Source organism: Ornithodoros turicata, chromosome 7 (genome assembly GCF_037126465.1).
Source record: "Ornithodoros turicata isolate Travis chromosome 7, ASM3712646v1, whole genome shotgun sequence".
Lineage (NCBI taxonomy): Eukaryota > Metazoa > Arthropoda > Arachnida > Ixodida > Argasidae > Ornithodoros > Ornithodoros turicata.
This window is the reverse complement of record NC_088207.1, coordinates 10,440,477-10,467,828: the sequence shown is the minus strand read 5'-3', so window position 1 is coordinate 10,467,828 and position 27,352 is coordinate 10,440,477. Positions and strand designations below refer to the sequence as shown.

The following is a 27,352-nucleotide window of genomic DNA, read 5'->3' as shown; positions in this document are numbered from 1 at the left end:
TGCCGTACACTCACGACGGGTCGTCCGGGCACCACTGTGTTGTTTTTGGATGCACCAACAACCAAAGAAAACGGAAGATCCTCTCTCAAGAAATCTGTGCCGAGCACGACGTTAGGCGGGAAGAGTGCGGCTGTGGCATGTTTCTGCTACACCGTTTTCCTGCAGACAAACAGCTACAGCATCAGTGGGTGGTATCAATGAATCGCAAGGACTTTTCACCGTCGTCGTCGTCGGCCCGGGTATGCTCCGATCATTTTGTGGACGGAAAGCGCACACCGCTAAATCCAGTGCCCATGGTCAAGATGGGATACCCCAGAAAGGTATGTGTTCTTTTGCTTGTGTATGTGCTAATATTGAAGTTCGGGTGGCCAGTCTGTGTGGCTGGTCTTCCGCTCCGATGCCAATACAGACGTACTGGCCTGCCTCTAGTTTAGGCAGGTTCCTTACCTGATGACAATACACACACGTACATGTTGACGATTTCTAGGTGTTGGTGGGACGCCGCCGTCTACTTAGGATGGACTACGAGCCACCAAGGAAGCAAAAGGTGTGTGTAATTTTTCAATTTTGCTCTTGAGGCTCTACCCTACTCTACTGTTCATCATTAATATCTCACCCCGGTTAATAACAATCATACAGAAGGACGAAGACGTGAGCCAAGCTGCGGCAGATGCGTCGCTGTCGACGGAAGGTGAACTTGAGGCTGGAGAGCCTGCTGAAAGCGGCAACATGGAGGTCAGCAGTCGTCTCTATCAATTTTTATAAATTTTTGTTTCCGAGTAAACACACCATTACTTGTCTGAAACAAATTATAGCCACAGCCGTACGGTGCGGTGCAGGGACAAGCAGAGGAACCACTACCCAGACTGCCAGCTGAGGAGCTCCAGGAAGTTCCTACCACCGCTGAGGTTTGTTTTGATCAGCTGTCTACGTAAGAGTTGCCTTAGGTGTTTTTGTGTCGTGCACAGTACGGATGACAGATCAATAATACTTTCTAGAATATTACAGCAGGGGGTACACACAAAGCACTTGGCAAAATGGGCAGCAGTCTTTAACTGCTGACAAGATAATTGGGAGACAACATATGATTTCTGTAGAGAGGATGCAATAGTTTCTAACTGACGAAATGCGTGCCCACTGTCTGCTGCAGCCTTCACACTGTGCCCGTTTTCCCACTTCAGGTACCTCCACAAGCATCACTATTCTTGGAATCACAATGCCAAGTGGGAGCAAATGTTACTCTTAGCGCCTCTGGTCAAGGCACTGAGGTGGGTTCAATTCAGTGTAATCAGTAGCCATCTGCATGGGATATGTACTAACTAACTGCCCACAGAACCATTAACCGCCCGTCAACATCCAGCGAACGTCGGGATGTGGATGTTGGGTACGTCTCACGAACGTACACATTTGCTCCCGATTACGTTTTAACTACGCCCGTACTACCGTGCTAATCAAGAGAAAATTATGCGAAATGGACGTCGTAGGACCGCCGATGCGGATCTTCGAGGGACCTGTGGAGGATCTCTATCTCGGCCCTATAGGTATCGCGCGGCTATGGAAATATCGCAATTTTAATCATGAGATGAACAGAAGGACGCAAGTGTGCAACCAAAATACTTTATTTCTATGTGGACTTTATTTACATGTGCATTCGTACATGCCTGCTGGCACATAAGCAGTACAAATAATGAAAACACGTGACAAGGCGCCATATCCAGATCATTCCAGTTCATACAGATCGTGATCACCATATCACCACGTTATCTAGAAAAGAAAAAAAAACATCCATGTTACTCGCCGTATAATTAGTTGGCATCTTGCATGAAACCGACGCAACTGTATCCTCACGCTCCTTCACGTCTTGTGAATGGCTACCGGTGTCTTGATATTGTTCCTTTCTGTGTCTTCCGGCCTCTGTAACTCATTGGCCAAGTTCTGCCACCGAGGCACACTGATAAAAACAACAGACATAATCAGGCATCATTGGTCTCTGCCTATGGCACATACGCATATCAGCGTTTGGCCGTACTTCTCGTTTACCTAACATTCTTACCTGTAACGCATAAGACAGTAAATAATTCCAAGACTGCTCATAGAGAAAACACTCCACACTCTCTGTGAGACGCTGAGACGCACGCAGCAATGAATGACCGATGCTAAGCGGTATAGCCCTTTATGCCTGAAAGAACATCAAGAACACAGTGAATGAACCACAAAATAAAAGTAGCACGCAATGCTAATATGCCTATATTACAAGCTCAGCTAGGATCATGGAGGAAGGAAACACAGGAGCGGCCGTTTCGAGCAGATTTCCGTGGGACCCCTCTGGCGGTCGCTCCTGTCAAAACCGCCATTACTTCCTGTCCACCACGTGATCCTCTCTAAAGTTTCGGTTTGGCAACGCTTTGTTGCTCGCGCTGCTTTTCGTGCTTTTATGCTTTTCCAAAGTCACTTACTCTTAAAATGTGAGCACCACTGCGGAAACAACGTTTTGTTAACGTGTTCTTACCGCGGTTGCGGCTGTCGTTCAACAGAAAGCAGCTGTGTCACGGGAATAACGTTTCCTTCGTAAGCACGTACTTCACCGGTTGTTTCGTACCCCTGTCTGTGAGAGAGTCATCTTCAATCGTTCCTTTGCAAGCTGTGCTACAGCTGCAGATTCAATTGATTTCCTCCATCGTTGTACAAAGTTGATTACTGGCATGCTTTACCACTTCAGCAACAAACACACAAAACGCGGCCACGTCGTCACACAAACATCGCTGCCGCGAATGATGTTTCTAGTCCTGCGTGGTTGTCCTGCAGACCCTGACCGGTCTTGTAGTAGAAGGGTAAACCAAGAGTAAACCTCCGAACACACAAATAAAGCTGGACGCGCGGCGTTCGTCACAATGCAGATATCTGAACTGCAAGACAATCACGGCTCCCGTCGTCCCATCGTCTGCTTTGGGAGCTGGCCTGCGCATGCTCTTGGGGTCACGTGAGCGGTCACATGGTAGACAGGAGCATCCCAGAATGCAGTGCGAAGCTGGCACGCCCGTCCCAATGGCAAAAAGTTGGAAGGGCCGCTCCTGTGTTTCCTTCCTCCATGGCTAGGATCGATTGCATTTTTTTTCACTAGCCAGTGGGCTAAAGCGACTTGAAGAACAAATGAGTCTTAAACGCGAGCGCTAGGAAGCAAAGGCACCACGGCCGTTTACCTGCATTTGGGTCATAGACATTGGCCCCCGATGGAGAATCCGTTACGTACAAGGCATATGCTCCTAACTCTTCACAAAATTCAAGTTGTACTGGTGCTGTTCGCGTTGAAAATTACCGTATTACTCCGAGCCATTCCAGACGCCGCCATGTTTCTCCAGCGTCTCCAGCGGCGTTTGAAATCATCCGCACAACAGGCTATGGCATCACGTGACTCTCTCTTCTGCGCGTTGCGGAAAAAATAAGCCTTCTGCGCAGATTTCTGCTCTAGGCGGCGACGCAGTCAGACGACAGACCGGGAGAGAAGAACGAGTTGGAGTGTGAAAGGCGAAAAGGGATGCTGAAACGGCTCTTTGTGGACACACTGCGGATGGGGTGCGCACGGTGTCCACAGGGTAATATACGTGGGACGTCTGCTGACGTATACTCATTGGAGCATCCCATCTAACGCGTCCAGGAGGCGTTCAATCGATGTTCACTTTAGGCTGCGGATGCTCGGACCCTTGTCGGCTGTCCAGGGGCGGTTACTGGTTCTGTGGGTGGTTCATATCACATTGACTCAACTGAAAGTTTGCCAGTGGTCACAAGGTCCATTCGTTTGGTAACTGCTGTATTCTTAGCACCTTGTAATAACAACCCTTCTCCAGCAGGACACAGTAGCACTGCCTCTTGCAGAGGACGTCAAAAGCACCAACAGCGTGTCGAGTGAGGTGTGTAAAGCAAATGTACAAAAGTAACTCACCGTTGATAAAGAGATGACTACTACTACAGTGAACTCTCATACACATGGCATGAACAGACACGTGCTTAAGCCAAACATGTCACTCTGCATGGAAATAATGAAATGCTGTTATTGTCATTACAGGGACCTTGTGAGAGGGCACTTGATCCAGACCACGCATATGCCAAGCCAGCCCGGCGAAGTGACCACCACAAAGGAGCTATGGTTGACAACTTATCAGAAGACGACATCCACTTCTACACTGGACTGTCCTACGATGCTTTCCACCAATTATTACGTGCTGTTGCTACAGTTGACAAGAAGAGAACCAAGCAGCTCACATTGGAAGACCAAGTGTTGATGACTCTCATGAGGTTGCGACTCGGGTTGCTACTTGGACACCTCTCCAGAATATTCAAAGTGTCTGTGCCATGCGTGAGCATTACGATCACTCACATAATGGATGTGCTTCACACGGTGATGCAGCGTGTCGTGAAATGGTTGCCAGCTTCATACATACAGAAAAGTATGCCAGCCAGTTTCAGGGAAAGCGGGCATGGAGCCACCACCTGCATAATTGACTGCACCGAGGTAACTCTGCAGCGACCGAAGAAACTCATGCCGAGGGCACAGACGTACAGTGCCTACAAGGCACATAACACTGTAAAATTCCTAACAGCAATTGCTCCGAATGGACTGATAATGTTCGTATCTCAGACATACGGAGGCCGAGCGTCTGACAAGTACATCATGAGGAGCTGTGGGATAGAGGACAATTTCTTACCAGGTGATCAAGTTATGGCTGACAGGGGTTTTTCCCTTAGTACTCACTTGCAGGTTGCTGGTGTGAAACTCAATATGCCTGCGTTTACAAAAGGTAAGAAAGCATGCCAAGTAAATTATGTACTGAACTGCGCTTGGTTTCTGTTGGCTACTTTAAAACTGGTTTCCTTTTCTCTTTGGCAGGCAAACAGCAGCTGAGCGAAAAGGATGTTACTTCCACACGTAGGATTGCATCTGTACGGATCCACGTCGAGCGTGCCATTAATCGTATCAAAACCTACCGCATCCTGCAGCAGCCTCTCCCCATCAAATCAAAGAAACTGATCAGCAAAATTGTGTTTGTGTGTGCAGGCTTATGTAACTTAAAACCTCCGTTGATTAGACAACGCGACAAGAAAGCTCAGCAAGTTGAGTAAAATGCTTTTCACCAAAACTTTCGTGTTCAGTCTCCTCAAATTGGATCATACGAGAGCCAGAAAAAAAAAAATTTGCAAATGTTTCTGCACCTTTTAGTACGGTATCATGCAGGAATAACAGTACTACGTAGCTTCATCTCCCTGCGACCCTATTCATGTAACATCCATCGAAACAAGACTAGAATATTTCAAACTTTAATGCTACTCAAAGCTTTAGTATCCTTCTGTACACAGTGCTAAGCTCCCACTTTCCTCTCCTATGCTGCTGCTCAATGATCGGAAGAAGTGCACAAAAATAGAATTTACGCAGTCGCACAATATTTCGGGCCAGGTAGTTGGCATCCAGAGACACTTTAACAATTAGGTCTGTCACTTCACCATTGTCATTAACAGTCCATACATAAAAGTAGCACAGTTTCCGCCCGGAACACAGCAGCTGAAATTGCACTTGTGCGAAATATCCATTTGGGCCATTCTCTGCGAGAACATATTCCATTTCACTTGTCCGTTTGACGTCATATTTCCTTTTTTCAATCATGGCCTTACAGTCTTGAACATGTGGGCACTTCACTTCAAGGATGGCATCCTCGGCCTCAATAAGTCCATCTGGGGAGGCAGAGAGCCATGGGTAATCGTCATGCACGAATGTTCCGCACTTCACCACTGTTAAGCCAGTCCTCCTCATGAAATGGTCACGAGCAGCATCTTCGTACCGTCTGCCATGTCTTGTGGCAGCATTTCCAAAGAATGTTGGGTTGGCAATACCGTTTGCTGCTCGCTCATATGAGGTTGTCTCCTTCTTCGGCACTTTTCTTACGTTTGATGCTGTGAGCCTCAACCGTCTCGCTTCATGCCACAGCTCTGTGTCCTGCCCGCGTGTTTGCTGCTCAAGCACAGCTGCTGCAGTACTTGAAAGAACAACAAAGCTGTTGAAGAATTTGTTGCATGGTTCACATTTGGTAGGCAGATTTTCTTAGTCGTCATGGCTGCTGTGGTCCTGCTCACTTTCATCCTTGTTTTCTTCTCGTGCTGGTGACGGGCGTGCCTTGCTGCTGCTGCTTTCCTCTTGTTCCCGTGACGAAGCATGTATAGTGTCATAGAGAAGTGTACCTGGGTGCAAAGAAAATGCACATTAGCAATGGGAAAGTAAATCATAATTCCGAGACAGCTACAATCATGAGCGACGCTGCAGTGGTCGGTCTGTGGATTAATTCTGCCCACCTTAGGGTTCTTTAACATGTGTGCAATCACACACACAAGGACTGCTTAACGCCCCTCCCGGGGAGGGTGTGTGTAAGCAATCGAACTGCCTTCGAACTGCTGGCCTCTGCCAGGATTGGACCCACAACCTTGGCATTCGAAGGCCAGCATGCTACCAACCAAGCCACCGAGGCGGCGAAAGTAAATTACAAGATGCAAAACAGAATGAAGCTGGTATTGTGTACAGCTGCACAAAATTATCCCTGCTATGTATTATGTGTCCGAAATAATGTGTTTTGTGTGTCACACCATTCCCAATTGTGTACAGCTAGCTATTCTGATTTGCAAAGCGGGCTACTGTACCTTTGATGTTGAAGAGAAAAGAGAATGGCGATGACTTCAGAAAATCTTGGAAGGCCTTTTCACCCTTTGGATGGCTGTTCCGGGCATCCTTGCTTCTATCCTGCTTCACCTCGCTGTCAACTGTCCGCTTCTGAACCCTGAAGGTTATATCTTGCAAAACAGCTGGTTCGACGTTTCGCTTCGTTCCTTGATTCCACTGCATAGCAGTATCTGTGCATGAGCTGCCTGTAAGCCCTCTGCAAACTGCCAGATCAATTTTCCATAATACCGCACCGACGTGGCTGCATACTCTCGCCCTGCCGGCCATACACGTGCATCCTGCTGTTACAACTTCACCACTGTATCTGGCACAGATCCACGCTTTATGTGGCTTGTTGTTGACGGCCTGGGAGGGCCTTACGTCCCCTTGCACGTACACAGCGTCGTTGTTTATCTTATGTGCCAGCAGCTTCCCTACCCATCCGCACTGCAGGTAGTTATACGATTCAAGGCTTTTGTACGCTTTAACATCTTGCAAATCACAGGCCTTCGAGTTCACCAAATAGTAGACGATGTCCCCCGAGGTTGTGTTCGGCCACAGTCGAAGATCGTCGGTCCAAGCCGAGATGTCATCGGGGTGTGCGTAGTATTGACCGTCTGGAACAACAAACACGTGCATTAAATACAACTTTGTCACTGTAGTTAATTCCTAAAGCTCATTCACGGTCACGGAAAGGCGCAATAATTATTGCTGAGCTTCCATATTAACGTAGGAAGCCTCCGTCGCATTGTTTGTGACGGCCTAGCTATGTCTACTGTGCGTAAACGACAAAATTGAAACCTGAGCATGGTAAACAGAAATGCAATTACAAACACTTACCTCCCACCATCACTGGAGGCTTCGAAGACAACCGTCCCGACGACGACGAGGCCGATGAGGCCATGCCGACGCGATGCTGCCGATCGCTACGACAAATTGCACGCAACAACAGTTATGTTACTAACAAATAATTGAAGCTCACAATGACCCTTCAACAAAACGACACAAAAGTGGAATATCTAACGACGATGGAAGCTAGAAACACGCGAGACGGTACGACGCTCTATTACGGCAGGAGCGATTTTCACAGCCCAAGATGGACGCGCCGCTAGACGTCGCCGTGGTCAATCAATATGACGCTCCCCACAAGGGGATTAGTAAAATCGTCTATAGTATGGAATACGCTATGTAAGTAAGCCAGCTGCTTGCGCGGCTCCCTTGTTCCCCTATTTTCAGTGGAGCGACTGCATTGGTTGCTCTCCCAAATAAGGAGGTAACAGTGAACAGCACAGCTAGGCGCCGGTTGTCGTCAAACACCACCACCTAGGCGCACGTGATTTCTTATGTGGGCCCATCTGGAGACCCATGCCCGTCAACAAATACTCCTCTATTGCTGCCTTGCTGCCTATTGCTCCTCTATTGCTGAGTGGACTGACGTTGTCACGTGCTTTGTCCAAACTTTACCCTCTCCCCTGCGCTGAGACGCACTTTCATGGTGTATAGGCCATTTGAAAAAGTTCCAGGGAGCAGCACGCGCCATGTCAGGGCGTGCCGGGAAATACTTTGCAAAACGACAGCGATTTGCTCTCGTCTCTGATCGTCGTCGTCGTCGTATTGGTGTCTGTAGCGTCGCTGTCGTTTTGCACAGTATTTCCCGGCATGCCCTCCCAGGGCGCGCGCTGCTCCCTGGAACTTTCGCAAATGGCCGTCTACGAGCAGAATTTCCGTTGCTCGAACAAAAGGTCAACCATGCATAGAATAAAAGCCATAAGATCAGACTTGAATTGGGCAGTGAGACATACGCACGCCTGTCTGTGAAGTTACCCTTAAGTGTCAAGAAATGGCGTACGACTCCATTTCCAACACATGATACAACCATATCATCTCTAAGCCAACCACGTGATCACCAAAACGCATCACCAAAAACAATTATATCATTCTACACGCGGGATCACGTTTCGCTTATATATGCCAGGTCGGTGTTGTGTGTCCAACTAACATTGTGGAGATGATGGCGGAAAAGAATGACTAATCTTGCAACATATGAATCCTTACAGCGCTATGACATCAAGGGTCGTTTGAAATCGGAGTACGAAAAGACAGTCAAACGGTGGGGCTTGCCAGTACTCGACCCTACGAGCTGCTTCTTCGACTGCTGCGATCTAGAGCAAGTTACAAGCGCCGTTTTCTTCAGGTTTGTAAGGTATGCTGCGTTTGACGGCAGGCCTTGTGGCTCGAAGAAGGTGAGTAATTATGAGTTTCGTGCATCAAAAATATCATTGACCACAAAGGCTGCCTTAAAAAACAAAACAAAAACAAATTCGCAAAAATTTTCGTAGGTTCTCCAATAGTACATTTTTAATGCGGAATACTAATTTTTAAGGAACAAGCCGGCTGGACACTTTAACAGCACTGTCACCTTGTATCGTAAACTATTGTGAAACATCGTTGAGGCAGAAGTGACACCGTGGGGGTTATCGCAAATTATTCGACGTTAGGCTTGGATGAACCCACAAACGAACTGAGGGCAGTTTTTTTGCAATTGTTGGTGGTCCAATGTCATGTAATGTCATGAATGTTGCCGGTTCGAAAGCGGTCGGGGACGCCAGCAGTTGGCCGCAGAGTACAACCCACTTAACCACGAAGGAACCACGAACGTCAATACATGGGCCGGACGTCTCCGCCGTTCTGGGACGTGCTGTGGGCATCTCATTGAATACCGCTTCGCTCTATCTCAAAAGTACGACAAAGGTTCACCGCCAACATACAGGGGATGTACGGCGCGCGACATACCGCCGCTCAGCGGGGGGCGCTCGCAGAAATCTTTGGAATTACGTGATCTTCGTAGTGCGAGCATGCGCTAGGCGAATACTGCTCGCCGCAGTGGAGAGTAGTGGAGACTGAGGTCCACGTTCTAGTCTGATAGCAAGTATTCATTTATTTTATCTGTACAGTTGGGCCGTGTGTGGCGCGGAAGAAAGGTCAAAGGAATCCCAGGTGGTCGAAATTATCCGCAGTCCTACCATGCGGCACGTGCAGCTGAGGCCACACAAATAGGCAGACTCACCCTATGTGTAAAACTACTCCCAATTTTATATTTTTAAACTCGCACAACAAAATGTGTAAGAGCACCCGGCAGCAGTTATAACTAGTGATGTCACGAACTTTTTGTGATCCCGCGGTTCGACTGCGAACATGGCGGTTCGCAAGGTTCGACGAACCTTCGAATTTCTTGTTTGTTTCCCAGAAGTTCCAAGCTGAATTGAGCGGATTTTTTTTCGTTGGGTTTTGGATGATAGGTAGGCGAAGTCGTCCAGAGCCCACTGGTGTTCTGTCTTCGTGGTAATCGAAGTTTGTATATTTAAGATTGAACTGCTAACTGTTTTGCGCCGTTGTCCTTACGTGCTTTGTTTTTCTTACCGACTGTCTGTTTACTTTGCGAAGGTGTATGTGGGAATGCTAGGTGGTACCGTGGTAGGCGCAGGTAAGTTTCTCTTGCTAGAAAAGTACAAATCGAAGGAAAGCTAACTGATTTATCGAAGATACGGTACAGGAAGACATATTGTCTGATGTGATTAAGCCTAATTAAGCCTAGAGTGGCGTACGCTGGACTATTTACGTTTCCGTGCAGGTCACGCCTGCGCATGCGCGGTGAAGTCGAACTTTTGCGAATTTTTCTGAGAAAAGTTAGAAAGTTTCGAACTTTTGCGAACTCGAACCTTGCCAGGCTCGTGACATCACTAGTTATAACTGACTCGGGAGAAGGCGTTTCTTAAGCTGCATATCTGAAGTAACCTGCAGTGTAACCTCCTGCTGTGCATCACACAGCGGAGATGACTGAAACGACTGACACGTTGGTTCTTTTGTAACACCAAGTGCAAAGTAATATGCCCGTTAGCGTTATGAACATTAACGTGTTTCGCCTTGCTCATGCATTGAAACGCAGGAGATCCTCATCATCATCACCTGCAGGTAGCGCAATGCGAAGAACTGTGGGAAATTTCATAACATTAAAGGCGCATGGAAATCATTTGGAAAATATATTTCTCACCCGCTTGATATCAACATACTACCTTCATAAACTGTCACGCAAAATATTTCCTTCGAAAAGCGCGAATTTCCTGAGAAAATTAGTTTGCGAGAATGCGCTCCGCGGCGACAGTCTCCCCCAAGCCGAGTGTGGCGTGTGGTGACGTCAGGCGGCCGACCACTTCATTGGCTGCCGGAAGCGTCCGCTCCCCGCCAGAATCGTCTGCTAGCTCTGCAATCGTGGCGACGTACCGACTGAGGCGCTGTTGCTATATTTATGTGCGTTTGACATTCACTTGCGTTCTTACATGATTTGTCTCGTACGTTTTGCATAAAACAAGACTGCGGTCAGTGTAAAAGGTGTGGCTAGGCCTCTGTGTTGCCGTGACGGCCCGGGTTGAGGTGGATCGTACGCGGTTGTGGTTTCTGTTCCGATTCTGCTGAGGTGTCGTTAATTAGTGAACAGTATTCTGCCTGTGTGTGCAGCATATATATGATACACCAGACCTGTAAAGTAATTAATTACAAGTAATTGAATTACTGTAATTAATTACTTTCTTAGTAATTAATTACTTCCGGAATTACATTAGGTTTTATGTAATTGTAACTGTAATTGAATTACTTTTACACATAACGCGTAACGCATTTTGAATTACTTTCGGAATTACTTTGAACGCTGTTTGGGAAGGCCCAATGTTTAAGGTTTGGGTCAGTTCCACGCCGTTTCTTTACTTTTTTTTCACAGTGATTACCCAAAGACTCGATTCAGATCGGTACATTTTTCGTTTCGGTACAGATTTTTTACATTCCAATATGGAAGGAAAACTCTTGCGCCTTGGGAAAAGGAGTACGAATTGTGGGTATCGACTCGCACTTCAGCCGTTAGAGTGCTTGAAAGATCTTCCTTGTGATCTCGAGGTGTTCATGAAGTACAATGTTGGGCTGCCCAGCAGTGCACCAGTGGAGCGTCTGTTTTCGGTTGGTGGTCTTGTTATGACAAGGAGACGTGGCAGCCTTACAGAAAATAACTTTGAGAATACCTTACTCCTCAAACCCAATGGACGTTACAAGCTGCACTCATGACCATATTGCTGCTGAGCGCTATAAGACGAGGACTTAAAGGGGTTGAGAAACCACACGGATAGAACTTTGTCTCTGGCAGAGTCTGTACGCCTTACTCCACGCACTCCGTACCCAAAGTCTCACCTCCCACCTCCTATTACTTTTTATGCCACAAAATTTCAAAAATCTCCCATTTTTGAGGCCCCCGCCGACCGTGGCGCCAAACGGTGCCGGGCAGCTCCATGAAGTGGGCGGGAAGTGACGCCTTGACCAGTTGCTCTATGGCTCTACGTCATAGCTCTTCCGCTCATTTCACTTCGCCGCGTCGCGTCCCAGCGCTCGCCGCGTCCCTGTTTACAGGCGTCGTCATGAGGACGGGAACTCCGCACTTCCGTGGCGCGCTCGGTACTACGTCATACCGAGATCGGGCGAGGAGGAGGCAAGCCAAGAGTGAAAGTATCTCCTCATATTCAAAGCGCCATAACTCAGTGGCGCGGGAGCGCAGCGTGATAGCGTTTCGACGGAAATGTTTGGCACCAATAAATCTACATTCCAAACACAGTTTTGTGTAATATTTGGATTTGGATTCACAACCCTTTTAAGAAGGAACACAACACATGCACTCATGATCTGCACTTTGTTCACATACCTGAACAAAGAAAGCCTTTTGACTGTGATTTTCGGCGTTACTTTAACATGGCAAGGAACTTGTCCTTCGGTTAGACTTCTCTAACTTGTTTCTCTACCACAAGCCCAACTACCACCATCTTTCAGAACATGTGCAACAAATGTGTACACGAAATCTTGCGGTTTGCACGTCATTTGCATGTTGCAGTCAACTTTGTAAATGTAATTCAGTGTAATGCAATTACTTTTTCAGTAATTGTAATCGTAATTGAATTACAATAGAAAATGAGTAATTGTAACTGCAATTTAATTACTTTTGTGAACATGTAACCGTAATTCAATTACTTTGGAAAAGTAATTTTTATAGGTCTGGATACGACTAAATACATACCTCACAGTTGGAGATTTATTCCATGTGCCATTGTTGTATGCTGCGTATGACCATTCAAAAAAAGGAAACGCTTATTTGGCCATGTGTTTTGGGGTTTCCCACAGATCGCTAGCAGATGAATTCTACTGACTTTATTTTGGTATCCATGTTGTTGTGCTTGTGGAGACGTCGCGCTCCTGGTATCAGTAAGATATGGTAAGCTCAATGTTACACAGCTATGCATTCATCGGTCCGCTCTTTCGCCTCGGAGATGCCAGTGTCCATGCGGTTCAGAGCCCATAGTGTTGACCACAACACCGAGAAGTCATGATGGTCGACGACCTCTTCAAATGAAAACACTGGTCACTGCGCCGCGTGTTCATGAGTGTGCATTTGTAACCAAGAAGAAGTACTATATTTCAATCCGAATGTTCGTTCACACTGAGCAGCATCACTTACCAGCCTCCGGTACATTCGTGTGGCGAAATCGAAGCTGGCGGAGCTTAGGCTCCAACTCCATAAAACGTTTCGTCAAGAAGAGCAGACGTGTCGCCTAAAGAGTGTTCAGTTCATCACCTGTCCTTTCCACGACGCCCGATGAACAACAACGCTTTCTGCTCGGTCGGCTTGCCGGCGCCGCGACGCCAGAGAAATCGCAAAAAAGAAAGGAAAAGACGGCGCGGCCATATGACGTCAGCGGCTGGCAGCCGAGTGAGGGGGCATTTCTGCCGCGAGATTCAAAGCTCCCTCGCGCGCCAGGATTGCGTGCTACGCTCAAACTCTTTGTGGGAATATGTATCACAGGGCTCAGAATCGTAATTTCTACTTCTTCCGTGATATTTTATTCCGATCATTTCCATGCTCCTTTAAAAATTTAATTTCATATGTATAATTTATGCCTTCAACGAACAATTCAACTTTCTAGCGCCGAACACGCTAACGTCCCTAGTTCATCCTGAGTATATCACTCAAGGACAGAAATGACATCCTGCAGACATCCCTGCAGGCTCCCCAATTTGTCTGAAAAGATAGAACGAGATTCCAAAGATGATCCTGCGGGCAACACATGGGGGCAAATGTGGGATAAAATCAGGAGCATCATAGGATCTTGTTCCTGTGCATGGAGCTAGACTAAAACTTTTCTATATATCTCTCTCTTTTAGAAGCGAGCAGACGTTTTCTGTAGTAATCAACTTTTTTGCATGTTTCAACGTCGGCCACGAGCTTGTCATTTTCCGTATCTCCTCTTCGTTTGTTCAGCGTATTTCCCATGACGTAGAATGGGTGCCGCGGTTTAAAAAGCAAAACAGCGAGAAATATAAAGCTCCCTGCGCCACTAAGGCCAAGCACTCCAAGGAGTGCGTTGTCTTCGTATCTGCCCGCGAATCTGTTCTCAACATTTTGAACCCAGTACACCACCAGGAGTTGCGCACTGGCACTGGCACCAGTGCCTTTCGCACATCACCGGTTGAGGGCATATATGTCGAATCCAAGGAGTGGTCGTTGGAGAGACGTGGGTTTCAGCGTCTTATGTACTTAGAGTGAGAGGCTACCCAGAACATCCAGCGCTCCCATGTGTGAAGAAGGCACATTTTAAACAGTTCTTTCTCAGAAAACCCACGGTTATACCTCCCTTCAGTATGCGTATGCTACAGAGAATCGAAGCGTATGAGCTTCCTTAGTAACACACCCCAATCTTGCAAGCGTGTGTGGGAGCTCCGCCATTGGACGCACCTCCAGAATGCAATTACTCTTTAGCTAAGTACGAGGGGTGTTCAAGTCAAACCGGGACTTTTCATTTTTCGCAAAAGTAAAATGAACTTCCAGGCGAGAAATTAGTTTTATTTTTCAACATAATCTCCAGCTGCACTAATGCACTTGTCCCAGCGTTTCACGAGGACTTGGATGCCAGCAGCGTAGAAATCCTTACCGGCGCGTAGCAGCCATGATCGGACCGCATTCTTGACCTCGTCGTCGCAGCTGAAGTGGCGGCGCCCAAGGAACGCCTTCCGTGGCCCGAAGTGATGGAAATCGTTGGGGGCGAGGTCTAGACTGTAAGGAGGATGTGGCAGCAACTCCCAGTCAAGTTCCTGTGACGTGCGTTTCGTGGGATGCGCGGTATGCGGGCGTGCATTGTCCTGTAGGAGGAGGATTGCTTTGGTGATGAGGCCCGGCCGCTTTTGCTTCAGCGCCTTATGCACATCCCTGGAACCTGGCAGTAATATGCACCAGGGTGTCGAACCGAACCCGAACCGAAAACCGTACCCGAACCGTTATTTTTGCCGGAACCGAACCCGAACCGAAATTTTCATGACACTGTTGAACCCGAACCGGAGCAGAACCGTAAAAAATAATAGCGGTAACCGGTTCGCAACAAAACGGTTCGGACATAAAAGAAGCCAGCATAAGAGTTCCTCTCTATCCCCGCACGAAGACACATTGGTATCATCATCACGCGCCTATATCATAAATTTCAGAAATGTGCACCTAGCAGTCAGACGACGACGTATAGTAAGTATACTTTCAGCGTCTTTTTAACATGTTGAAGCGCAGTTGTCCTTGTGAGTGCCGCGGCTAGCGCCCCACGCACGCGGTGCGGCGTCTACTCTTCAGAGACCAGGTGCCACGCGGACGAATGAAGCACAGATGGAGTAGGCCAATTATATAGCTCTACGGGACGAATATGTGATCAAATAAGCGCCCAAGATTTCCCTGTACACGTGAGCAGCACAAATTAAACAAGTCAGAAACATGAGAAGTGGAGAAGGAGCGTAAGCAGAACGGTGCCTGTTTGATTGGTCGTGCTTTGAAAAGTAAATGTGGTTCTGCTTATTGGTAGCGCAGTTGTGTCGTCGTGACACATTGCCGTTGTGTTGTAGATTAACAAGTACACTGCTGTGAGCTCGGACAGAGTAAGGCTTGCAGGCTTATTTTCGACATGCTTCAGTACGGTTTCAGATCGATTCACGCTACGAAGGCAGTGTGCCGGCAAGTACTGTCGTCTATGTTACGCTGTCCATCTTATTAGGCTTCCTGTAAGTGTATCTTGCTGGCACTGTGCGTGTCAAAAAAGATATTTTAGGAACAGAAAGTAGCAGGACTACACCGCTTCAACAGCGTGAACTCTAGTTGCAATAAGTGTTCATCCATTTCTCATTTCTCTCACTAAAGGGCTACCTCACCGCTAAAGACGTCAACGCAGACAACAGCAGTAAGCTATTAGCCACGCATTTCCTGATAAAAGCAGTTTTATGGAACATATATAACGGAAGCGTTCAACCGGTTCGCGAACCGGTTCGGGGCTGCGAACCGGTTTGCGAACCGGTTCTATTTCTGACCTGGCCGAACCGGAACTGAACCGGAACGAAATCAAAACAACGCGAACCCGAACCCGAACCGAACCCGTATTTTTTGCGGTTCGACACCCTGATGCACTATAGGTGGTGCACAGGGCAGAAAATCAACATGAACGACGCCAGCTTTGTCCCAGAAAACCGTGGTCATGACCTTACCCGCATTCGGGGTGCTCCGGAACTTCTTGGAAGCTGGCGAGCCCGGATGCTTCCACTGTTTTGATGCGAGTTTAGACTCAGGAGTGAAATGGTGCACCCACGTTTCATCGCACGTGATGATCCGATCAGGGAGCGGCTGTCCTTCGGTGTCGAACCGGTACCTTAGCTCGAGACATATTATCCATACAAGTTAGGTGTTCTCTGGAACTTTGACACTGGGCTCTGAGCCGCCCCGGCCGGGATCGTCCTGCACTGATATACGGCCGTCTCGGAACCGTTTGCAGCACTCAAACGCTTTGCTGCCGCTAAGTGTATCGTGGCCATACTGAACCTGAAGTCTTCTGTGAATTTCAGATGACTTTACGCCTTCATTCACGAGAAACGTTATGACAGTTCACTGTTCGACGTGCACGCACACCTCGTTGTCTGCCATCTTGTCCAGCTCGTGTCTTCTGTTTTGCACAAATTTTGGACCGCCACGGGGTGAACGCGGAGGCCTGTCGCGTGTGAAAATGACGAAAAAGAAGTAGCGCGAGCCATCTGTGTACTCAGGAGACAGAAAGTCCCGGTTTGACTTGAACGCCCCTCGTATAACAAACATGGCAGTCCGCCGTGTATTCTCCAACAAGAATTCAGTTATCTCATAGAAAGCTTTGGAGATCACATTGCTTTTTATACCGATGGTTCAAAGACCAACACATCGATGTCGTGTGCAGTGGTTACCGAATCTTACACGTAGTCGCAGCGGCTTCCGAACTATGTATCAATTTTTACTGCAGAGCTGTAGCAATTATCATGACGCTTAGCTTCATCTTAGACCGTCGGATCAAGTCTTCAATCGTCTATAGCGATTCGCTAAATTCTCTCCAAGCTATCTGTACAATACGCCAACAAAAAAATCATCTTGTATCAAGCCCCCAATATCTTGCGAACAAAGTATTGAAAAAAGGTCTCTGCTTAGGTTTGTGTTGGGTGCCCAGCGACGTTGGGATACCCGGTAATGAACTTGCAGGTGCAGCGGCTGCAGCTGCACTTTCAAGCGAAGTGATCCTTTTGGAGAGTCCCTCTCACAACCTCAGGTCCATCCTGAGGAGGAAAATTAATGGTAACGAGAGTGGGCTACACGAGAAAACAACAAGCCTTGGTTGCCAAGAAACACAATTTTGAGAACCATACCCAGTTTTGAAAACCGTTTACATTCAGTGGTTTTACTCGTTTACGCATTGGACACACGCGCCAGGTCACGGTGAGAATGGGAGGTACCCGGGTTCGAATCCCGGTGCCGGCTGTGCTGTCTGGGGTTCTTTCTGGATTTTCCTCAGACGCTTTCAGACATATGTCGACACAGTTCCCTTAGAAGTCGATCCAGGAGGCACATTCCCCCAGGGCGTCTGTCGTGACGTTGCCCATCTCTGTGAGGCCGACAACGGCGAGTCCTTCCACCACCACCACCACGACCACCACCATGACTGCGCCGAGAGGAACCACCCGAATGCACGCACTGTAGGGAGCAGCTCTCTTTGCTGCACATCCTAGTCATGTGTCTTGTACATGAACCTCATCGTCAGTATCACTTTAAAGAGTTCTACCGATATCAGTTGACACTGCATGGGGTGATGAGCCCCTTCTACCCTTCACGATAATTTATAACTATTTTAAAGATATTGGCTATTTAAATGCTATATTGTTTTACCCAGCTTTGCTCATATTGTCTTTGGTCTGAATTTTTGTGAAATGCAAACTTTAGTCTAATCTTTCTGCTTTTACCTAGTCACTAACAACAATCCCCTTGGCGCACAATGGCCTGAGTTGCTCGTGCGCCATAAAAGCTCCAATCATCATCATCATCAACCTTCTGTCCATCATAGACATTGCTCGAGTCGTGTAGAGCATGAGTTCCATGATTTTGTTCGTGACACAGATGTGGATATTTTCCAATGTCTACATATAATGAAACACGATATGCATATGCTTCGCGCGTGTGAATCCAGACGCGATGTTCATTGCTATAGTTCCCTAGTAGCACACGTTGTTACCGCGACGTTCAAGCAATATTGCGAATGTTACGCAATGTGGAGCGACGTTTTACAATTTTTTTGTCGTATGTAATGTTTGGTAAGCATTATTATAATATTGGCAAAGAGGGCCAACGTTACTATCGATTTTACGATGTTCCTGTAATGTGGCAGTGCAATGTTTCTTCAATGTTGCCGAGGAACAGTGCTTGAACGTTGCTCAGTCACCTTCGAGCAGATATTACTCATCTAAGCACCTGGGCGTACCTTATAGTCCCACAATATTTTGCAAGACCGTTGCGGAAATGCTACCTCAAACATTGTGCGAACGTGGTTAATGTCCCCTTGAATTTTTGCAACGATGCTGGAGAACATTTCCGCAACATTGACACAGCGTGCCAGCTGCATTCCTTCAACATAAATAAGATATGGATGGAACGTTCGTTATGTTGCTGCAACATTGAGACAGCGTCACAGCCACATTCCGTCAACACAAATACAAGATGGGTGCAATATTTGTATTATGCTGCTGCAACATTGAGACTGCATTAAAGCCACATTTTTCCAACACAAATACAGTATTGAGACAACTTTTGTATTATGTTACGGCGACACTGAGACTGCGTTACCGACATATTTTTCCAGCAAAATACAATATTCGGTAATTGACAGAATGGCGTAAATGCAGACTGGTGGATAAATTCCATGATAGGCAACATTTGTTTTATGTTGCTGCGACATTGAGGCACCGTTACAGCCATATTTTCCCAACACACTACAATGTTTAGGCAACATTTATGTATGTTGCTGCAACATTGAGAGAGCGTTAACATCCATATTTATCCAACACAAATGCGATATTCAGGCCACACTTGTGTTATGTTGCGGCAACATTGAGACAGCATTGCAGCCATATTTTTCCAATACAAATTCAATATTGAGACAACATTGAGACAGAGTTACAGCCATATTTTTCAAACAGAAATACAAAATTCAGGCAACATTTGTGTAATGTTGCTGCAACATTGAGACAGCGTTGTAGCCATATTTTTACAACACAAATATAATATTGAGGCAAGATTTGTGTAATATTCCTGCAACATTGAGACAGCGTTACAGCCAGATGTTTCCAACACAAATACAATATTGAAGCAACATTTCTGTTATGTTGCTGGTACATTGAGGCAGCATTACAACCATATCTTTCCAACACAATGCAATACTTTTGCGTTGTATTTCTGCAACATTCAGACAGCATTACAGACATATCTCTTCAGCACAAATACGATATGGGCAATATTTGTGTCATGCAATTATGTGTTATTCTGCAACGTAGAGACAGCGTTACAACCATATTTGTCCAAAATATTTAAAATGCACAGGCGACACTTGTGTTGTATTTCTGCAAACTGAGACGGCATTGCAGCCACATTAGTTCAATACAAATGCGATATGAATGCAACATTTTTCTTACTTTCTGCAACGTAGACACAGCGTTACACCCATATTTCTCCAACACAGTAATGTGGAGTCAACATTTGCTTTGTATTTCTGCATCATTTAGACAGCATTACTCCAGACAGTGGGATGCTGAAGCGGTTTCCTCAGCATAGTCTACATCCATGGGTAGCTCCCCTGCTTGATGACAATAAGAGTCTCCCCCACCCAAATCAGGAGGGAAGGGCATGGTACCTCTGGAAACAGCTATGCATCGGGCTTCCCACGCGTTGGAAAATGTGTACATACAGTGCCGCAATGTTGTTATGGTGTTGCGTACACGTTTCCCGAGTGTTACAAATGAACGTTGCAAATGAAGTTCAAGCCGTGGACATTAGCGACGGTTGGGCAACATCGCGCTATGGCATTGGTGAAATGTTGCCGTACCATTCTGTGCTACCTGGTGTTATGTTCGACAAATATGGATGTAACGCTTTATAATATTGCGGTAACGTAACAATACTGTTGCCTAAATGTTGTGGTGTGTTAAAGAAATATGGCTGTGACGGTGTTATAATGCAGCGGAAACATTACCTAAATGTTGCCTCAATATCGTGTTTGCGTTGAAGAATATTGCTGTAACAGTGTCAATATTGCGGAAACATGATGGAAATGTTGCCTCAATTTTGTATTTGTGTTGGGAAAACATGGTTCTAGTGCAGTCGCAATGTTGCAGAAATGTTTTCCAGCAACGTTGCTGCCGCAGATTTTCAAGAGGACATTAGCCACGTTTTTGCACCATTTCAGTTACCACAACGTCCGGGCAAGAAATTGTGCTGCTAGGGTACCTACTTATCAGAGGTTTAGCATCATTTTTTTTTTTTTTTTGGCTCAGAGTGTTATCTGTTGTTACTGCTACGTTTATTTTCTTTCTTTCGCTCGCGTGAACTGCACCACTCGTAAGGATTAGTTCCGCTGGCGCGCAGTAATAAATATGGACGGTGTTTTGTTTATTCGTTACATAATTTGTTTATAAACTAGCAGAGCAAAATCGAAGCCGTTTCACCAGGTAGGTTATACGGCCATGCAGGCATCCTGGAGGACAGTGGACGACAGCAAGGGCCATTTGCTTACAGTGGAGGCAGCAAGAATGAACAACCAAATCAAGCATCATCATCAGGCAAATCAACACATAAGCGCTATCTAACTATGTTGATTGGTATCTATATAGTGTGATTAAGTACGAACAGCTTCAGTACCACGAGTGATAGAAAATATCAACGATTATACTGACAGTCATTTTTAACACGAACAACACGGGCCAAGCATGAAATTAAAAATTAGTTTTTTTTTTCACCCAAGAGTGACGCATCGTGAATCGGGGTTCTCGTCACAACTTTTTAAGAATTGTTTAAAAATCTCACATCATAGCGTAAACGCAGACTAGCCGGTTCATGAAACCGATGAAACAAGCCTGCGTGAGCATGGACTGCACAAAATACACAACACACACAAAAGTCATTGTGTATGTTCGTGTATTTTGTGTCATGCTCATGCTTGTTTCATCATGGAGTAAAAAAATCAGTAGATTTCAGAAATAATATGTAGATCTGTAGATGTTGCCGAAAATCTGTAGATCTCCGTACAAACCTGTAGATGTGGCAACACTGCCTAGTCAGTTATAGCTGCTGATGCCGCGTGCTCTTAGACATTTTGTTGTGCACGTTTCTCGCACCCCAAACGCGGCACAATCGTAAAAATAAGGGAAGTGAATACTTACTATCAATCTAACACGTCATGGAGGGATGGGCAGGTCCCTGCTGCGTGGAAGGAGGCACGTGTAGTCCCCATCCTGAAACCGGGAAAAGAACCCTCTGATCTGGCGTCTTTCCGACCCGTGAGCCTTACCAGCTGCTTAGGCAAGGTCCTTGAACGTATGATACTGTACAGGCTCGAGTGGTGGCTGGAGCGAAGATCTGTTTTTCCTCAGGAAATGGCGGGTTTCCGCAGGCACCGTATCTCCATGTATTCGGTGCTCGATTTAGTCTCTTCGGTCGAAGAAGCGAAGGCGCGAAGACAAATAGCGATGGCTGTCTTCCTGGACATCAAACAGGCGTACGATTCCGTAAGCCATCCTGTGTTATTCATGGGTTGTTGCAGGCCCAGGTGCCTCATAGGGCGCTGATGTGGCTCTCCGACTTCCTCCGTCAACGAAAGATTTTCGTTACTACAGGCGATGGGGACACGGAAAAGATCACTGTGCCACAGGGAGTTCCTCAGGGAAGGATCCTTAGCCCCCTGTTATTCAACATTGTCTTGATGGGCCTCAAGGGGTGCCTTCCTCGGAGGGTGCATCTGTCCATCTATGCTGATGATATCTGCATCTGGATAGTGGGCAAGTCCCGCCCTGCAATTCAGCGTTGACTCCAGAGCTCACTTGATGCCATACATGCCTACTTCCTGAACGCAGGGATGGACATCTCCACTGAGAAAAGTGCTACCCTTCCGTTTACCCGGAAAGAGATGCGCCGGTTCCAAGTACACATCGTGGGATCCCCGTTAAGGCAGGTCAGGCACCACAGGTTCCTCGGTGTTGTGTTGGACCCCAACCTGTCGTGGGCAAGACACATTGATTATCTCACTTCAAAGGCGCAACGTAGGGGAAATGTGATACGTCACTTTGCCGGCTTGCGCTGGGGATGTACTGAGCGGGACCTTCTTGCAATCCACAAAGCGCTTGTTCGTGGCTCAGTAGTCTACAGCCTTCCTGTGTTGCACGGACTTTCACGGACGTCCGAACACAAGCTCCGTTGCGTTTTGGCGCGCAGCTTGCGGACCTGTCTTAGCGTTCCGCGTTGCGCTGAGACGAGGATGGTGGTAGCCGAAGCCAGGGAACTCCCAATTGGCGTCCTCCGCAAGAGAGAAACTTTCCGCCACTATTTGCGATTGCGCGCTCACCATCGCCGTCACCCACTGGTACATAAGCTTCGTAAGCGGAACCGCAGCAAAATCGCGCAGTGTGCGCAAGAACTAACGGACCATATACCTGCCTTCACTGTTGCCCCAACCGCTTCTTCTTCAGTAGCACCATGGACACTGCCGAAACCATCCATCTCGTATCACATCCCGGGGATCAAGGGGCCGAAGAGCCAAACCCCTGCTCCAGTCCTCAAGCAGGCTACTCTGGAGTGGATGGACGCTGCATACGGAAACCAAACCGCCGTATAAATGGACGGTTCCTCCACTACTGGCGGCTCATCTGCGGCATTTGTAATTCCAGAGGAGTCAATTTCACGTGGGTTCCGCCTATCGCACCGCACATCGGCCACGTCTGCGGAGTTGTATGCCATCCTGCTATTCCTAAAGTCAATTTTGGGTCACCACCCCCGCCTCTGGGTGGTTTACACAGATTCGCGGGCTCCTTGGCTCCGGTGGTAGTGAACATCCTGACGACGCTCAAGGTTTTAGAAGACAGGGGCCACCGGCTCACCCTCCAATGGGTCCCTAGTCACATTGGAATAAGAGGCAATGAAGTAGCGGATCGGGCAGCTGCTGCGGCTCACCATCGCCGCTCAGCAGTCCCTACCCTACTTTCGAATGGGGATAGGCGGTCCCTCTTGTCCGCGTTGACGTCGCCTTGGGCCCATCAGGAATGGTGTCATGACATCACCCGGTGGTCGCTTCTGTATGCTGTTGACCCAACGCTTTTATTTGAAATGCCAGGCGGTTTCCCTCGCCTCTCTACGTCTCCCGTACGTCGTTTACGACTTAGCGTCGCATTCACCCCTGCACTACGGTATAGGCTGGGCCACAGCAACACGGCGCTGTGTACAACCTGTGGTTTCCCGGCAACAATCCGACACATTCTCGAAGACTGCAGCCAGTACGTACGCGAGCGACGGGCCTTTAAATGTCAACTTGAAATGCTGGATCAGAGGCCATTCAACATCTGCAAAGTTCTCGGCCCATGGAGTAATCCTGGACATCAGTGCCGTGCACTTGGCGCTTTTCTTTCCTTTCTGAGGGCCACCGGCCTCCTTCACGAACTGTAGGGATTTCCTTCCCTCGCCATCCTTTCATGTGAACCTTTTTGGAATGGGGTAGGGTCCTGCACTCATCACAGGGAAACATCCCACATCATCATCATCATCCATTCATCTATGTTGTTGTTGTTGTATCAAAATAAGACACATACCTCAGACGAGCGCAAGAACAAGTTGATGGTCAGGGGATCATGAAAACGACAAGTCGCTGGACTGGGCTTAATGTCTTCACTGCGGCAAGCAGGCTTCGCCTGGTGCGCATGCGCACACTACGAAGATCACGTGATTCCAAAGATTTCTGCGAGTGCCACCTACTGAGCGGTGGGATGCCGCGCGCCGTCCATCCCCCGTGCGTTCACGGGGGACCTTTGCCGTACTTTTAAGGTAGCGCGAAGCATGTCCACCCCCCATACGTTCACGGTGAATCTTTGCCGTACTTTTGAGATCGCGCGAAGCTGATTCAAACAGAGATGTTCACAGCTGGTCCCAGAACGGCAAAGACGTTCGGCTCAAGTATGGACGTTAGGTGGTTCATTCGTGGTTGTTTTGTGAGGGACATTAAATACGGTGTGGCTTGCGATTTCGGCGCACGGTAAACAACACTGAGGTGGGCAAAATTTACGCACAAACCGACCACTGTGGCGTCACTCATGATCATAGTTGTCCCGCGACGTTCAGCCACGAATTGTTCTTATTATCAGGTCAGGAATTCTACCTGTAGCACTCGCCTAGAAGAGATACGATACATGCAGAGGAGAGATGCAACGCTAGTCTACATCAAAGGACTGCGAAGGGCACATACTGTCTGGTGCATAGCGATTGGACAAAAGACGGACACACGGAGCACCAAGATGACGCTACAAATTTCGGAGACACAGCAAATGTTTATTTGCACAGCCCAACACCATACTCTCAGATAATCCTGAGGGGGAGGGAGAGCGACAAGTGAGGATCTTCTTACACAGTCCCCGCGTTGGTTATCTCCACGGATCCACTAAGTTACTTAGTAGCTTCGTAAGGAGAACCAGACAGATTTGAAAGGCCACTAAAAGGGTATCGAGATAGCCAGCTCTGGGAACTGTGCTAGTCTATAGGATTGAGTTCTGCAAATAAACCTTTGCTGCGTCCGAGAAATCTGTCAACTATGTGTTCCGTTCATCCGGTCTTTAATCACCATAGCACGTTGTGCGCGACAATCGGTACAACTCTCCGATGGAGCGATACTAGTTCGTGAAAAGCAACTAACACTGAGCAGAGCATAAACATCTGGTCTGAGGGTGGAGTGCTGGTACCTTTAACCCACTAAACCAGTAATATCCCTAGGATATCCCTACAAGGTCGTGAACGTCTTGAATATATGGGCATACCTGTGGTATATCCCAGAACAACATTCGCGTTTGAGTTTTACCTGGTAAATAACAGATGTCCCAGGTACATAGAAGGATATCGCGCTTTGAATGTTTGAAAAGCAACAGCCTGCAAATCCCCAGGGTATCCAGGGAAGATCCAGTAATATCAGATTTTGGGCACTGATATTGAACCATTGAATTGCGGGATGTCGCCAGGACGTCGCCTGGAGATATACGGATAAATGTGACGTTTGACATTTTGTTTCGACAGCAGCGTTTTTCTTGTGCTGAGAGCAAGCAAAAACTTCTGTGAACCTTAACTAGGTATGGGGAACAACTAAAATCGTTCTATATCTCTATCGTTCGCGTGCTGCTGCCCGTGGAACGTATTGTGTGGGAGAGATTTATTAGACGGATTTCACATGGTACTGGAACGTATTTATCTGTGCTGAGCACTCGTCAAGCAACAAAGGAATCAAACCAATGCGATCACCTTTACAGCTCCACTCAGCAGGTAATCACATTAAAGACAATAGCCTGTATGAAAAACACAATATTAGATAGGAAGGAATGTCAGAAACGTTATTGTTTATACCTTGAATCTGCGGATACACGAGTCAATTGCAAAGACGCACTCAGTCACCGTTACGAATGTCTAACGCCGAAATACTCTTATAATGAAGATGCCCCAACAAGTTGTATTTTAGCATATGCTGCGGCCATTCGGCAACCGAGACGCTATTGTTAATGCTCTGGTCTCCCTCCGCGTACGCGGTGGATGGGGTCAAACAGGGAGACTGCTCTTATTTTTAGAGCGTGAGCACCTCTAACGTTTAGTAATTAACATATGTATATGATTCGTAAGTATGTACCTGCCATTCATATCACCGTGGCGTCGTCACTTTTGATGTATCAAGTAATAGCACGTGCACATTATAGTCAACTTTAACAGTTCAGAGAACGGTTCATAAACGTCCCACATTTGTTTCAATATCCCGATGTGACCTCGCAGGGATATACCTGCGACGTTCAAACAGTGCCCATATCCTGGTCTCGTGTATGTCGCATGCATAACTATGGGATATTCAGGCTGCTCCCAGGGACATCCTATTGTCCAAGATGGGATGTCCTGCAGACGTCGTGAGGACATCTGTTGTTTGTTGGGAACGTACCTTGTGAAATATTCGTGCTAATAAAACTTGCGATAGTGCTTCTCCTTCTGTCTGGTGTCAGCTATGTTCTGGTATGCCCCATGCGATGTGCGGACAATATTATCCACTGGGGGATATACAGGGTGTTTCACCTAAGGTGATAAAAAATTCTAACTGGCGATTTGGACGAACTTTTGACAAATTTTAATTTAGGTAAATTTATTTTGTTCAACTGAACTTTGAAAATTGCCAAGCGAACGTCACCTTTTTTTACAGAAATAGGAAGTCCTTCGTGGGTAACCACAGACTCAACAAAAATTATGCACAGTATCGCAACAGAAATAGTACAAAAAAATTAGTGAAAATTACGCTTTAGCCCCGTCTGCTTGATTTTCGCAAAGAAGAACGCGCCGTAGGTGCGTGGAGAGGAGGAAGTGTCCCCGCCTCTTGTTTTAACTTTCGTTCCCCCGCTTTGACCTTGATGCTGGTGACTACCGACTTATCACAAAGAAAACCAAACAACCGTCTTATCACAAGGAAGGAAAAACAAATGAAGGCGGGGACATTTCATCCTCTAGACGCACTTGCCGCGCGCGCGTTTTTGCGAAATTCAAGCAGGCGGGGCTAATGCGTAATTTTCGCTAATTTTGTCGACTATTTCTGTTCGATACTGTCCAGAGTTTTTGTATTGTCTGTGGTTATCCGTGGAGGGCTTCAAATTTCTGTAAAAAAAAGTGAGGTTTGCTTGGCAATTTTCAAAGTTCAATTGAAGAAACAAATTTCCCGCAATTGAAAATTGTCCAAAGCCTTCCTTAATGGTGGCAAAAGGTTTCAGAAGGTAATTGCCGAAAGTCCCACAATCCTCCGGCGAGCTAGAATTTTTATCACCTTAGGTGAAACACCCTGTATACGTTTGCGACTGCACAATGTGAGATAACGCAAAGGGAGACACGAGAAAACACACAACTAGGACAGACGGCGTTCGCGTTCTACGACTGTAACTACGGTATGTTGTGTTGGAGTGGATTAACAATTAAGGCTCAACATCGCACTAATG

General features: G+C 47.1%; 2 protein-coding genes and 2 long non-coding RNA genes across 4 annotated transcripts; 2 read left to right on the top strand and 2 right to left on the bottom strand.

The window, feature by feature from the left end:
* The first annotated feature begins 819 nt into the window (after nucleotides 1–819).
* On the top strand, nucleotides 820–4,131 carry LOC135399519 (uncharacterized). Its single transcript, XR_010424320.1, has 4 exons — nucleotides 820–908; nucleotides 1,182–1,268; nucleotides 3,849–3,908; nucleotides 4,064–4,131. It is a non-coding gene; the product is annotated as an uncharacterized LOC135399519 (long non-coding RNA).
* Nucleotides 1,604–2,256, bottom strand: LOC135399518 (uncharacterized). Its single transcript, XR_010424319.1, has 2 exons — nucleotides 2,054–2,256; nucleotides 1,604–1,951 (listed from the first exon to the last, which is right to left on the bottom strand). It is a non-coding gene; the product is annotated as an uncharacterized LOC135399518 (long non-coding RNA).
* A 10-nt stretch (nucleotides 4,132–4,141) lies between the features above and the next one.
* Nucleotides 4,142–5,129, top strand: LOC135400441 (uncharacterized). Its single transcript, XM_064632273.1, has 2 exons — nucleotides 4,142–4,796; nucleotides 4,886–5,129. Exons 1-2 carry the CDS (start codon nucleotides 4,142–4,144, stop codon nucleotides 5,116–5,118), a joined length of 888 nt encoding a protein of 295 aa, XP_064488343.1. The 3' UTR covers nucleotides 5,119–5,129.
* A 962-nt stretch (nucleotides 5,130–6,091) lies between these two features.
* LOC135400439 (uncharacterized) lies at nucleotides 6,092–7,604 on the bottom strand. Its single transcript, XM_064632272.1, has 3 exons — nucleotides 7,541–7,604; nucleotides 6,682–7,317; nucleotides 6,092–6,228 (listed from the first exon to the last, which is right to left on the bottom strand). Exons 1-3 carry the CDS (start codon nucleotides 7,602–7,604, stop codon nucleotides 6,092–6,094), a joined length of 837 nt encoding a protein of 278 aa, XP_064488342.1.
* Nucleotides 7,605–27,352: the final 19,748 nt, after the last annotated feature.

Bases quoted from the DNA above. Each gene is read 5' to 3' on its own strand.
- LOC135400439 (XM_064632272.1), bottom strand. From the start codon at position 7,604: ATGGCCTCATCGGCCTCGTCGTCGTCGGGACGGTTGTCTTCGAAGCCT. The intron at 7,318-7,540 runs GTAAGTGTTTGT...TTGTTGTTCCAG, and splicing joins GCCTCCAGTGATGGTGGGAG to ACGGTCAATACTACGCACAC. The intron at 6,229-6,681 runs GTACAGTAGCCC...CTTTGCACCCAG, and splicing joins TTTTCTCTTCAACATCAAAG to GTACACTTCTCTATGACACT.
- LOC135400441 (XM_064632273.1), top strand. From the start codon at position 4,142: ATGGTTGACAACTTATCAGAAGACGACATCCACTTCTACACTGGACTG. The intron at 4,797-4,885 runs GTAAGAAAGCAT...TCTCTTTGGCAG, and splicing joins TATGCCTGCGTTTACAAAAG to GCAAACAGCAGCTGAGCGAA.